The 14,523-nt window shown below is 42.9% G+C and overlaps 1 protein-coding gene across 1 annotated transcript; it reads right to left on the reverse strand.

Moving 5' to 3' along the window:
- Positions 1 to 271: 271 nt before the first annotated feature.
- Positions 272 to 1,246, reverse strand: LOC125316843 (2-oxoglutarate receptor 1-like). Its single transcript, XM_048286170.1, has one exon. The coding sequence runs from the start codon at positions 1,244 to 1,246 to the stop codon at positions 272 to 274; it is 975 nt and encodes a 324-aa protein (XP_048142127.1).
- Positions 1,247 to 14,523: the final 13,277 nt, after the last annotated feature.

The raw sequence follows: 14,523 nt of genomic DNA on the forward strand, positions 1-14,523 counted from the left end.
CTCCAAAAGAGCTATCAAGGATTCAGGAAGCAAACGCAGAAACATTTCAGAGAAGTTTCACACTTAATTTATTAGTATTTTATTTAAAACTTTTTATTTTTAATAATAAATTTTCTCTTTTGATGATTGATTTGTAGCTCAGAACAGATTAACTCTCCTTTGGCAGTGGCTGGGTTAACCTGAGTACTCTGATGGCAAGCAGGTTGTGCCTGGCTGGTTGAGGGCAGGGTTTGATCCTTCCACCATACATGTTAAATGGCATCAACCTCTTTTACTTCAAACTCTTGTTTGTCCAAAATTTGAAGAGGGAGACGATCGCCTGCTGGAATTTATCTCCTGACACTACATAGAGCAGCAAATTTCCAAAAGTATTTAAAGCTGCTAAAGATTTAGTTATAATAAACATAAAAAGAATTGTTTTCTTCAAGTGGCAGCTAACTGGTTGTACTTGGAGCTCCAGACGAATCCCTCGAAAGACATGGAAGGGGAGGAAGCACACGTAGAAGACCACCAAGAGGAGAACAGTGAGTCTGCGAGCCTTCTGTTTGTAGCAAGCCTGTGTGTGGGGCCCGGTGGCCAAGATGCAAATGATGAGCACGTAGCACAGAGTCACCGTCAGCAAGGGCAAGAAGAAGGCAAACACAGTCAGTGCCCAGTTGTACCAGTGACTGGTGTCAAAGTCCTCAGCAGCAACCAGGTCTGGGCAGATGGTCTTGTTCTGCCTGTGACTTGGGGCAATCAGGATGGCCACGGGGCTGAGGGCCACAAGGGAAATCATCCAAACGACTGCGCAAGTCACCACTGCCCATCTCCGCTTCCGAAGAAAAAGGCATTTCATGGGGTGCACAACTACCAAAAAGCGGAATATGCTGAAGCAGCTAAGGAAGATTATACCACTGTACATGTTGAAGTAGAAACAAAATTGAATAAACTTGCACATGAAGTCTCCAAAAATCCAGTTATTTCCATTAACGTAGTAGTGTATAAAGAAAGGAAGCGTGACTACATACAATAGGTCAGTGATAGCCAGGTTTAACATAATGATGGTGCTGCTTTTCCAGGGCCTCATCTTAACACAGTAAACAAAAATTGTCACAATGTTCCCTGGGAAGCACACCAGGAAGATTAGGCTGTAAGGGACCAAGAGATAGAGTTTCACCTGTAAGAAATCTTCATCCTTGCAGCTTGTCAATCGGTCTGCGGGGCTGGGCTGAGCAGTAAAATTGCTGGTGCATTCAGATGCCATGTTTGCAGAAATCTCCTTAAGGCTTTACAAAAATCAGATGTTTAGTTTTAATTGGTTTGTCGGAACAAACGCTTTCAGCTAAACCTTTTGTCGCTGGAGAAAATGTTTCACGTTTGAGAAGGCATAGTAGTGAGAGGAAATGAGGATTTGCTAACGTACCCAGTCTGACCTAGATAACTCCACTGAAATATATAATTTCACCCTCTCCTCTCATTTACATTTAATTTTGATAGTCATTAATTTTACTCTTTCTTTGTTTAGCCTCCTTCATTGAAGAAGACAATTACTGCTTATCTGCAAATCTTCAGGTGTAGGAAGCACACATTTAGAGAGCTAGAGGGAGTTTGGGCTTAGATTTTGCAAACCTTTGAACTAGTCTAAACATTCCAGAAAGTAAAACCATATCCATATATTATCTTCATTAATGTGAGCTAATCAGTGTTTCATGCTCATGAAACAGAGATGCTGTTCTGCCATCATGAAAGCCAAAAGATATTAGGTTTAGTTACAGATCTCAGAACCTGATGCTCCAATAACCTGACAGATTGTTCCCTGAATATGATTTTATTCTCTTGGAGTCATCAGAGTATAAAATTAGTATAAATGTTTTCGTTTCAGTTTTTGGAGGGTTGTTTTTTGGCAGGGGTGTTATTTTGTTTTGTTTTAGTTTTTCAAATCAAGCTCCATGGTGGCATAAAACTGATTTAAATTATTAAAGACTGTTTCTCAAAGGGCAGAGGGAAAATGGAAAGCACAGAGGGAAGGCAGTGATCTTGCTTCCCATTCTGTGCCAATTTAAGCCAGGCAGACTTGTCTCTGAAATGATTTCTGGTCTGCCATAGCCAGTTTGGATCTCCCCACAGTGAGTTCAAGACATACCATTTGTTGGTAGAGTTTTAACCCGAAAAAATGGTAACCAAGGATGGAAATAATCTAACTTCAGGTATCAGAAACTTAGATGCTTTAATTGGAGTCAGTCCTTCTAAACCCCCCCTTTATTACCAAAGGAGAGGAGTAAGTTCCTCCAGGACATAATATATCTACCCACAACTGAGGTTTCTAAGATAAATTATTTACTCTTTTGGCATACCTATTTCTTTCCATTGATACAAAAGGCAGCCCAAGGTGACTAGTTCAGACCTGTATATGTCAATGAGACTGTGTGCCTTCAGCATCTCAGGTGAGCACCACTCTTCCAGATTCTAATGAATTCCATGTGAGAAAATATTTTAAAGAAACTTCATAAAGTGCAAGACAGGGTACTATCAAGCCTAGATGCTCTCTCTTGTCCCAGAAACATCATCTTTAAACTAAACCAGTGCTACATTAAACATCCAGGGTGAAATCAACACATTAAGAAAAACCCAAAAAACCAACCAACCAACAACAACAAACCTGGAAAAAAGACAGAATTGTACCTTATTCAGTCTTGGAAATTCTCTTGTGTATAGTTTTTGATGTGTTTCAGTTGTTTAGCACATTACCTGTATGACTCTTCATTATCCCAATAAGCAGTGGAACATGACCAATTTGCTCTGACAAAGCCAATCATTAAAGCTGGACACAAGGGGCATTATTTGATCATACCCAGTCAGAAAGATGAGTATCTCTTTGTTACTCAGGAGCACTTCAAAGAGAAATTAGAACAGTCTCCCCACAATTAAGTTAAAATGCTAATGCTTTTTAACATGAATATTAGATCTGGTAGAGAAGCTTTGCTATCAAAGATGTACTAGGTAAAGACCATGAAGCTTGTTTTAAACCAATCCAGACTTACAGTCACAAAAGCCAGGGGTGTGCATGTTTTCTCTCTTTTCTGCTGCTCAATGATACCACTGTCACCCACATTTATGCCTCTCCAATGTATTTCATATCATGTTAGACAAATTTACTAGAATATTTGATTTATCTCATTTGGCTTTCTTGCACTGCTGATCGGTTCTTCACCACAATCTTGAACCCTCCAAATTGAAAATGGAGAAATACTGCTTACCTGAAAACCTGCAATTCTGCTTCTCCTTCTGATATTGATTTGAGCAAAGAGCTCAAATGATATGTATTTATGTCTTCCTTGCAGTGAAGCAGGTTTTAGTATGGCTTTGCAGCCCTATACACTCACTCCCTGCTGTCTGACTGAGGCTCCATGTGGCTGTGAATTAGGAAACTGGTGGAAAACCTCAGTTACTGGGTCAGGTGTCAGCTCTTAGAACTGGGTGGCTGGAGGAGTCCTCTTTTGCCCTCTGTCATTCACTCTGTCTTGCCTTCAGTGGGCAGATCAGGCTTTGCTGGCAGCAGCTCTGTGTGCTGAGGCAGACCTGTAGTATTCAAATAGCAGCAAATCACATTTAAATTAGCATGTATGTGTGAGTGCATGTGCTTATAAAGGACGAAATTAAATTTATTCTCCATTTCCTCTGAAGTGAAAACTGATCGCCAAAGTGAATAAGGCATGTTGTCATTTCAAGGTCAGGTGAAAAGTGTTATGACACACTGTCTTCATTAAAATCAAATTTCTAACGGAGTACAAATTTCACCTCATGAAAGAAATGAGTGTTTCTTTTGGCATGATGTGCTGTTCAGAAACTGTGGCAATCTTTCTGCTTATTTTTGGGGAGTAAAATATCTACAATGTGTTGGCTGGTTATTACTGTAGTAGCTGAAGTTGCAAACCTGTTTTATTTTGAGCTTTTGATTTTGGGCTTCATAATTCACAAGATCTGCAATTTTCTGTGCTTTTTGAGCCAAAAGATCGTTCTTGAATGAAAATCTCATTATTATCCTTAGCTCGAGGAACAAGATCAAAAGAGATTATTATTATTTAAAAACAGTCATTGCATCTTGAATTTTGAAACTGTAGTCTTCAGCCCCTGAGCTTGAAACCTGGTCCATGCACAGAGGCTCCAGCTGCCCAGTGTGGCCAGCAGCCTCTCTGCCTTGGTACATTTCACAGGTCTTTACTCACTGGTGAGTTTATGATCCAGTACAAAACAAGCAAGCTTTCATGCCTGAACATTATGTATGTATGTGTGTGTTGTCTCTGAAACTACATTTAAGAGTATTTTTCAGAAGACTGTCTTGACTCTCCTTGAGTGCCTGTACTGGGCATGATTTGGGAGCTGGCTATCTGTTCTGCTAATCATACTGCAGGGAAAGAGTGGTAATGGGGAAATCAAGACTGGGGCAGCAGTAATGTCTGACAACTAGATCGTTATCTATCTGTTACCATTAGGGAAAGGGCACCCTCTCTGTTCTCATCTAACCAAGCTTTTCTCTAGGTCAGTGCCCAGAGCACTTTAAAAAAATGTCCAAAGTTTCTCAACAATTGTAAAATACACTGTCATATACCAGCTCAGGGATCAGCAACTGTTTAAATAGCTATTACCCTGTTCCTACACACTGCATGTGTCATTAGAAACCATTTGTATGAGGCTGTAGCATTACAAGCACAGAGGGAGCTAATTATAGTTAGGGATCATTTAATGCATTCACTACTTAATCCATTATACCCCTGAGCAATGGGGAACCTTTGCAGCAGTGGCTGGTTTTTATCCTTCCTTGGCAGTGGCAGTGCCTGAGGTAAAGCAGAAATGGGCTTTTTCTGGTGCTGTGACCCAGACCTGACAGAGATTTGGTGTACTAGGGTCTTAAGCAGGCACTCTGAATGTCTAACTCTGGACAGGAGAAGAGAAGAAAATAAAGCACACATTTTCAGACCAGTCTTGAGAGATGGTGACTAATAGAAGGTCACTCATGCAGAGCTGCTCTGCACGGAGATGGAGACATGCTCCTTAGCTTACCCAAATCTTGTCTCATCATCAGCTGGAGAGACCTTGTGGCTACTGTACCCCTGCATCTTTCACCATGGTTACAGCAGCTCCTCATTGCACAGAGACCCTTGGAAACACTGGCTGCAATCGCAGCCTTGTGGCTGGCCCCGGGGCTGGTGTCAGGCACCAGGGAAACTGAGAACAAACTAACAAGGACCACATGTGAATATCTGGTTTAAACGGCTTATCTGGCCTTGTGTGGGATCTCTATGGATAAGGGATGATTCTGCAGTGTGACTTTCAACTCCTCAGTCTGTGGACCTTTTCTCCTTGCCAGCCATTTCTCCACCTTGTGTTCATGGACCTCTTAAGTCTGCCCATCGGTGATCACCATTGTGATCCTTCACAAAAGCAAGGAGCTTTTCGTACTTTAAGGCTGTCCTCACCCTTCTCCCCTCTACAAGCATTGGAGGGAAATCAAAATACTCTGTAGTTCCACAGTCAGCTTAAGTTACTCTAATTGCACGCTGCAGTCAAAAGAGCTGGCAGCACCACCTTCCTCCTGACATCATAAACCACACATTTTCAGTGACCCCAGAGCTTGTGCAATCATGGGATATGTTGGATAAGCGAGCTTACCGAAGCCAAGCCAGTGTTCTTAATCTTGTGTTGGCTTTCTGGCCCTGTTGTGACAGGCGATGGCTCCTTCTGTGGGTGCATGGGCTCCAGGGCTTATGCTGAGCAGTGGTAGGGACTGGCCAGGGCAAGAGGACAACAGCAGAGGTAGATTGGCTGGGGCTGGCACTAAAGCTGCATGTGGGCTCCTGCTGTGGAGTTGTGTTTCACTCACTGTTACCAGCAACCAGCCACCAGCTGAAGCTGGTCTCCAGCAATGCTTCCCAAAGACACAGCACTCACCTCATGTTTCAACAGCCTTCCAGGCAGGCTGGATTAATTGGTCAGAGGGGCTGACATTTTCCCTGACATAATAAAATTCTATAGAGTTCATGTGAATGTATTAATGTTGCTCTTAGTTGTTGTATAGAAAGGAAACTGGAATGAGTTGGTGGCAGGATTATTAATTAAATATTTCCTCTTGAAACTTTATACTCTAGGCAAAGTCAGTTATCACAGAGTGAATGACACAAATAGGATCATCTTTTCATAGTGTATTTTTCCTTCTGTGATAGCAGGGTGAATAGGATGCACAGGATGACTGATGGGTTTGCCCACCTGGGCCACCCAATCTCCTTTGAAAACTTCCAGTCTGAAATACAGAAGTGGAGAACAAAGCCCGGTATTTTTATTTTGCTTTGTGGCTGGTTCCAGACAATGTCTCTCTCCTCCGGATGGGCTGGCTATTGGCTTTTATGGGCACTGGGGTGGAAGAGGTCACAGCAGGGCTTTTTGTTGTGTCTCAGCATCACTGCTGAACTTAACTGTAATTAGGCTTCACAGGCATGAGGGTCCACAAACCAGCATGGGGACCATCCTCATTTCACAAAACCTGATCTAAAATCCACAGGCATGAGTAAAAGACTCCTTTCAGAGTCAGATCTTCAGACATGGCAGCACCCAGTGTGGTGCAGTAGAAGTGGTTCTGATTAATAATTATGCAGGAAAACAAGCAGTTTGTTGGGCAAGGGTTAGGCTCCAGAGTCTTAAGAGCTTTTGTTATACGTTTTACTTTTGGTTCAGCAAACACTTAATCTTTGCATGGGTTATTTCCCTTAGCAGACATGCATTTGTTTGGCTGATCTTACTCTGTGTGTGATTGAATACCTAATTACCATTGTTATCAGACCACCACTGGGAGATGCTTGGTTCTGTAGAGAATGATATCTTGTGTCTTCATCACATGGGGAAATCAACTCCAGCTCTCCCTTTGTATTTCTTCCCTAGACAGAATGGTAAGGGCAGCATTTTTAATCCCTAGAGGCACTGTAACTCTAAATTAATCACAGTTAAATGCTGTCATCTAATTATGTAGGAAATAGAGACTGTTAATGAAGACTTTTGGAAAGAGATATTTTACCTTAGGAAAATTGCATATATAATCTGGAATATAAGCAGTGCTGCTGCCATATCAGCTGAGCACAAGTAGTTCAATAGAGCTCCAAAAATAGCCCATATGGATCTGAGGCACTATTTTATGCCTAATATTAGTCCTTGAAGTGAATTGGTGCTCATCGACTACAGGGCATAGCAGATAAAATCTACTGCAGCCCTTAGATGATGGCTGAATTTCAGAAGGTATGTTGCCCTGTGGGAGATAGGGAGAGGAAAGACAATGGGACAATTTACCTGCTCAAAGCCAGTATGTGTTCAGGCACTCTGGTGCAGCACTGGCAAGATCGTAAACCAGTGAATAAAAGGCCCCACAGGAACACCCAGCTATGAAGTGGTCCTAAACACAGCAGCTGCACCAGTTAAAGTTTTCCCAGCAGACACTAAAAACCAAACCAAACTCATTGGAGATGTGACAACAGCCATAATTGTTTCAGGTCGTTTCCTGAAAATGACCCAGTTCAGTGGCACTGAAAACAGAGAGGACCAATTTGCTGCCTTGTTATTTTGTTGGGTTTTTTCAGTTTCAAGATGAAGCAGCCTCCCTGGCTTTCAGGAATGTGTCAGTAGAGGATTCAGCAAACGATGCTGCTGATGTGGCTTCCAGTGCACAAGCAAGTTTTCAGTCACTGAAGATATATTCTCTTGTGGTGCTGTTGCTCTTGTAATTTGTTTGCAGGATGGTGTGGCACATGGAGGAAAGTCTGCCCTTTGCCTTTGGTCACTCTAATAAGGTTTTGTCTTCAGAAAGTGACTTTGTGATATTACAGGATCACAGAATATCCCAAGTTGGAAGGGACCCACAGGATCATCCAAGTCCAACTCCTGGCCCTGCACAGACACCCCAACAATCCCACCCTGTCCCTGAGAGCATTGACCAAATGCTCCTGGAGCTCTGGCAGCCTCGGGGCCGTGCCCATTCCCTGGGGAGCCTGGGCAATGCCTAGCATCCTCTGGAGGAAGAACCTTTCCCTGATCTCCAACCTAACCCTCCCCTGGCACAGCTCCAGCCGTTCCCTGGGTCCTGTCCCTGGTCACCAGAGAGAATAGACAGACATGCTGCAACCTCAATTTCCCATTTTTCTCATTTTTTCCCTCCCAAAGCAGTGCACACTGCAAACCCACCAGGCTTGGTCTTGATAAGTGTGTTGTAGCACCAGAGCTCTCAACACGTGAATTTAATGTACACAGCCAAAGATGAGCCTTTCTATTAGCCAGACACTGTTCCCTCACAAGCCCACCTGGCTCTTGGCCGAAGCACCCTGGGTGGTCCTGCTACCAGCACCACCCGTATCTGCTCCTACCTGCACCCCTAACCCCTTCAGTTCCCACCTCCTGAAATTCCACTTGTGCTTTGGAAATGAGTCTTTTCCAGTGGGGCTGGTGCCAAGAGGAGCACAAGCAGGACAGGGAAGGCAGCTCAGCCATTTAGGACACACTTCATATTTCAAAAGTTTAATTTCTCTCCCAAGATTATCTAATTCTTTTCTTCATACAGTCACTGAAATTATGAACTGGCGAATTAGGTGTTTGCATTGGTTGTTTGCAGTTGTTTAGCACTTGTTTCTGATAAGGTAAGGTAATTATCAGGTAGAATTTTAGTATTATAAAGCAATAAGCAGAAGTAATTTTCACTCAAATAGAAATGAATGTTCCTTGACAAAACAGACAGAAGCAGAAATCCACAAGGAAATGCCCTGCGCATCACCACTTGACCGGAGAGTCAAAGGTCTTGTATTTTTTGGAGCAAATTCCCTTTTTATCAGGCAGAGAGCTGTACAACAGGGAAGGTGTTCAGGCTCCTCATCCCAAGCACTTCCTATTCTACCCCTCATGATAGGAAAGCTCCTCTGTCAGCATGAAGGCAGCTCCCTCTGCTTCTCCCTTGCAGAGGCAGCTCTGCCAGCCTCACCCTGAAAGGCATGCCATTTCCCTGCATTTGAAAGAGTCTTATGCTCTTTAAATGATGCTTGTTATTATCCCCAGGCTATTAAATGGCTCTCCAGCAATTCAGATTGGGTGGAGGTGCAGATTGCTAAAATAGCCTTCGAAGAGATAATTCATGCAAACTGAACCAGTGGAATTCATACTTTTGTCTTTTTTTTTTTTTTTTTTTTTAACCTAATCTTTTTTCTCTGGCTCTTTTGTGCTCATCTAAATCAAATATATGAAAGGGAGGTGCTATTCTCTGCAGAGACTCTGCTTTGCCTTTCTATGCCACCTTTCACCAAGTGCTTCAGGGTCACTGAAGGGCTTTGGTTAGATCTTCTCTGAGCTTTGCAGGACTTGAATTAACAGAGCATTGGGCTTACTCACCACACCTGGGTCAGCTGGGAGGCTCTGCTATAAGCTGATGTATCATATTTGTCTCCATCAGGGCATGAGTTTCAGCTAAAACACCAGCACTTTGTTAAATGTGAGTCATTCTAGTGTATTTATCAAGATTTTCAATAATAGAGAAATGGTAGAAATCACATCACCATAGGACAGAAGATGACACAAGAAAAGTTAGAAAAAGCTCTCTGTACTTGACCTTGGCTTTTTATTTTTAGAAGGGAGCCGCTTAGTAGTTGCTGATAAAATGAAATTATACAATGTGTTAAAGGGTATAAAAAATGCAATGCTCTGCATGTTCAGGCTGTTTGGGGTAAGGCATTTTACCCACTAGTCTGAATTTTGCCAACATACAACTCTCCTGCTTCATATTGCCACGAATGATGGCCGTCTGGAAGCTGAGGAGGGGATCTCTAATCAGACTTTTATCAGGTTTTGCACATCATATTCTAAGGAGGTCTAAACTGGTGCATTGCCACTGACTTTGGAGCCAGCTTAATCCACCCCAGCAGAGTGTCTAATCCATCGGCTTTCATGGCACAGTCACTGCAAAGACCTGACACACACATCTCCCCTCTCTGAGGGACTATCTTGGTGCATGCAGTGAGATGCTGAAACCCTCTGTTGTGATTCAAAGGGGTTTTTCACATGGCATTTCAAGAGATGGGGTAGAAGGAAACTCCTCAAGATACGCAGTCCATCTGCTGCCCCAGACAGGGTCATATCCTTGGCAGTCCCAGCAGGTGCTTTTCCAATGTCTTTTAAATTTATCTCTCTTCCAAACTACTACTCTGCTTCTCTGTGCCCAAAGGATGAGTTGTCTCGTGCCTGACATCTCCCTGATCTATTCCTAGCTGGGGGCACTCTGCTTTCTGGATACAGGTCATGTGTGTGATCACCATCACTTTTCCTTCAGTGGCCCTTCTCCTAGATTGAACAACTCTCAATCTCATAAACTTTTGTTTTGTTTTGTTTTGTTTTTCTGAACCTCTGTTCTGCTCCATGTGCAGCAGGTCCCCCTCCTCCTCCAAGTGCAGTATTGGACCAGACATGCCACCCCAGGAGATACGTTACAAAAGCAGTAGGGTTAATCATCCTACCTGGAAGCCTGTGCTCTTATTTCTACATCCCATTCTGCTGTTTGCCCTTTTCACAACAGCAGAACACACTGACTGATGTTCAGCTTGTGACCTGAGCAGCCATTCGATTCTTCACTGCAGTGCTGCTGCCTAAGCAGATAGTTCAATTTGTAGAGTTTTGATTAATCTCCTACAAACATAAATTCTGCATTTGTCCCCATTATATTGCATTCTGGTTTTTTCAGATCATTTCTCCAATTTCTGTAAATTGCTTTGAATCTAATGCTGTCTACCAGAAAGCCTGCAGTCCCCTCACTTGTCATCTGCATGCTTAAAGGGTATACTTTCTACTCCATTGCCCAAATTGCTAGTGAATATAATAAGGGTGAGCTCACTGCATAATCTGGACTTGGATGGAAAATTTTGTCATGCTAAACATCCTAGAGCTGAGTCCTGTACTTCTGTCCTAGAAACTCACATCAGTATTATCTGTGCCTGAAGTAGCAGCTTAGCCACAGCTCCCAGGAGTGCTGGCTTTTGTGCAAAATCTGAGAAAAGAAGCAAATTTTGCTTCTCAAAAATACCAAGTTTTGTGTCTGCTCTGTCCTCTTACAGAGCATTTCAGATGGAAACCTGCTCCACCCCAAGAAAGGAGCTGGATTCTGCTGCACCATCCTGATGGATGATGCAGCAGGCCTGTCCATCCCACCATCATCAGCTCCCCTGCTCGCTGTCTGGGGCTGCTTGGTTAGCTGGGGGGCTTGCCTGCATGCTGCCTACTTTGTTTCTAACTTCTTTAATAGATTAAAGACATCCACATGAAACCTTTTGATTCTGTTGATTCAACAGTTTGCAGGAAAGAAGCATTCTGTCAGAAATTATTTGATTAGCTGAAGTCAACATGTCTGATTTCTTCCCAAGTAAACTAGATACTAGAGACAGTCAATCCTAATTCAGGGATCAAACGATTGTCTCATCTTGGGCAGGGCAACTTTCCTAATACACTCCTTTAGTACACATACAGAGATAATATTCAGCAGTAACATGGCAGCAGCTGGATTGAACTGAAGTCTCCAGGACAGCCAGGAGAAATTGCTAATCACTTTGATAAGTAGCAGCAAAGTATTGTGGTGCCTCTGTAGGCCTAGGTGGAGGACAATCTTAGAATCATTTAGGTTGGAAAAGACCTTTAAGGTCATGAAGTCCAGCAGTTTACCAGGCATTGCCAAGTCCATCACTAAACCACATCCCTAAGTGGCACATACACACGTCTTTTAAATACCTCCAGGGATGGTGATTCCACCAATTCCCTGGGCAGCCTGTTACAGACTTGATAACACTTTTGGAAAAGCAATTATTCCTAATATCCAGTCTAAGTCTCCCCTGGCACAACTTGAGGCCGTTTCCTCTCTTCCTATCACTTGTTACCTGGGAGAAGAGGCCGACTCCCACTATACTACACCCTCCTTTCAGGGAATTGTAGAGAGCAATAAGGTCTCCCCTGAGCCTCCTTTCCTCCAAAAACAACCCCAGCTCCCTCGTTGGCAACAAGACCTAGGCTGATACCCCCCCCCCCCCACACACATTCTCCTCAAGGTGCAATCCATGTCTGTGGAGAAACGCTATGGGATTTGATGTATTTCGCTGAACCCAAGGGGAAATTTTGATGGGTGTCTTTACACACACAGATGTAGGTGTATACATCTCCCTTTGCCTGTGTGTATGTGTGTGAATTCATTATGATATGAATGTTGTGAATATTCTGAATCTATAACAAGTCACTGTTATAACTGTAGAAAACCCTGTGGAATCACTTTATAAATGCTACTTAATGTAGCATTTCACCCTTGAGTATCTTTAGCTCATCTGCTTGGGAGCAGTAGTGAAGAAACTTTTGTTGATGACATGGTGCAATTCATGGACCCCAGGAAGACAGGAACAGAGGACTTACTCTAAAGCTGATGCCAGGTGTCTGGTTTAAGCTTTGTAAGCCAGTTGAAGAGCCTTCAATATCTCCAAAATCCTCACAAACAAATGAAAAAGAAGGTCCCAGAACAAAGGTCATCTCTCTCTCTTTCGATATCTTCAATTCACACAAGAAAAGGAAATTTTGTACAAAATTTAACATCAGATGCCACCCTGAGGCAATTACTTGGTGAAAGAGCACAGCTGCTGAGATCCATCTGTTCTTTACCAAATCCAGCTTCTGGGCTCCCTGGAAGAGAGACTTTCTACTTTTCACCTCCTGTCACAGACTTCTATATGACAATAACTCTTTCTTCAATAAAATATTACTTTATTTTTCAGAGTGATGAAGACAGGAGATTTTTGCATGAGACATGCATCCTATGAAGTACTTCTTGCAGTTATTATGCCAAGGACAGGTGGTAGAGGTATTGATAACCACAGTGTAGAGAAACGTGAAACAGTGTAGAAGACAACAAATGCAGCCCTGCTTCAGATTCCAGATACCTCTCCTTAGCCCGTGCCAGCATCCCTCAGACCCATCATTCACACTTTACAGTACAATTCAGGTAGAGAATATATAATTTAACCTCATTTGGCATGGCTGTATTTCAGGATTACTACTTCTTCCTTTGTTCCCAATACTGTGCTCTGAAAACCTCTGCCATGGATTCACGTGCTTTATTGCAGTGAAAACACATCTGGCTGCCTGAAGGGCTCATCTCTTTGGCTCATTAGGGCCACAAATGTAATCCTTCTCTGGGCACATCTCCTGTTTAGCCCTTTGATGTGACAAGTGTTGAGCCTGCTGCCTGTAGAGACACCTAGTTTCAGCAACTCACTTGGCTGGAGAGAGAGTTGTTGCCACCCACAAGACTGGGGCCAGCAGATGGGACCTATCCAGAACAGAAGGGCAACAGCAGAGGTTTTCCTTTCAAAAACCCACATCTATTTAGAGGAGAGATGAGATGAATGCAGTGCTCATGACAGCAAACACTGGCATGCTGGTCTTCCGAAGTACAGTTAATTCAGCCTTTAATTATCCCAGCTGTGGGAGGAGTCCCAGCTGCAGGAATGCCTCTGAGAGCTCTGCTGCTTTGATGGGCCTTCTTTGGTTCTTACTTCTGTCAGCATAAACAACTTATGTTTCAGAAGATTGAAGCAAATCTTTGCTTAGCATTCAAAAAAGTCATTTAGCTCACAGAGGTGATGCTTTGGGGTCTTAGGACATCTTTGTTGATCTGGGACTAAATAAATAAACTCAGAAAATACTCTGAAGCACTGGACTTGTTGAATCAGTGTGAAAACTTGCTTTGGAATAGTCAGAATATGTGGTGAGAAAACCTTTTCATGGTGCCCTTATCTGCAATGCAGGGAGCTCCCTGAGACAGGCAATCTCACCTGGAAAGAAACTGCTCTTTCAGGGAGAGCAAGAGGAGGAAGATATGTTGATGCCTGCAGCCATACTTCCCCTCCTACAGCAAGATTCAGAGAAACCTGTCTGCATTTCAGCAGTGGAGAAATGTGTGAGGAGAAAACACAAGCCATCATTTCCTGCAATGGTGGAATGGTCAATAATAAAAGAGATAAATACAGCATTTGATGTTTCTGACTAGGCCATCGGGAGAGGGTGAATTCACTTCCAAAGTGGATAAACTCCAATTCCCTGTATTTATCCTTTCCTATCTATCCCTGTTTTTATCCTATCTTTCTATCTTAAATTCTTAATTGGCCACCATCACTGTTTGTAAGACAACATCTGCAGGGGTAATGCCAGCTGCATTTCTGAAAATCAGAAATCTATATTTTCTGTAAATCTGACTTACGGTTTACTTGTTTATAACAACATAGCCACTCCAGCTGTATTTGATTTAAAAATACAAAGCAGAGATTATGTTTCTTTAGAGAAATTTGGAACAATGCTCCCACCTTGCTCTTGCAGATGGTATAAACATATTCTTCCTTTTCCCACTCTTTGCTGCTTCTCAAGCACAGATTTGCTTTTCCAAATCAGACACCGCTTTTCCACATACTCTACGCTTTTCCAAAGCGATCCTTTTACTGG

Source organism: Corvus hawaiiensis, chromosome 2 (assembly GCF_020740725.1).
Source record: "Corvus hawaiiensis isolate bCorHaw1 chromosome 2, bCorHaw1.pri.cur, whole genome shotgun sequence".
Taxonomy (NCBI): domain Eukaryota; kingdom Metazoa; phylum Chordata; class Aves; order Passeriformes; family Corvidae; genus Corvus; species Corvus hawaiiensis.

Bases quoted from the DNA above. Each gene is read 5' to 3' on its own strand.
- LOC125316843 (XM_048286170.1), bottom strand. From the start codon at position 1,246: ATGGCATCTGAATGCACCAGCAATTTTACTGCTCAGCCCAGCCCCGCA.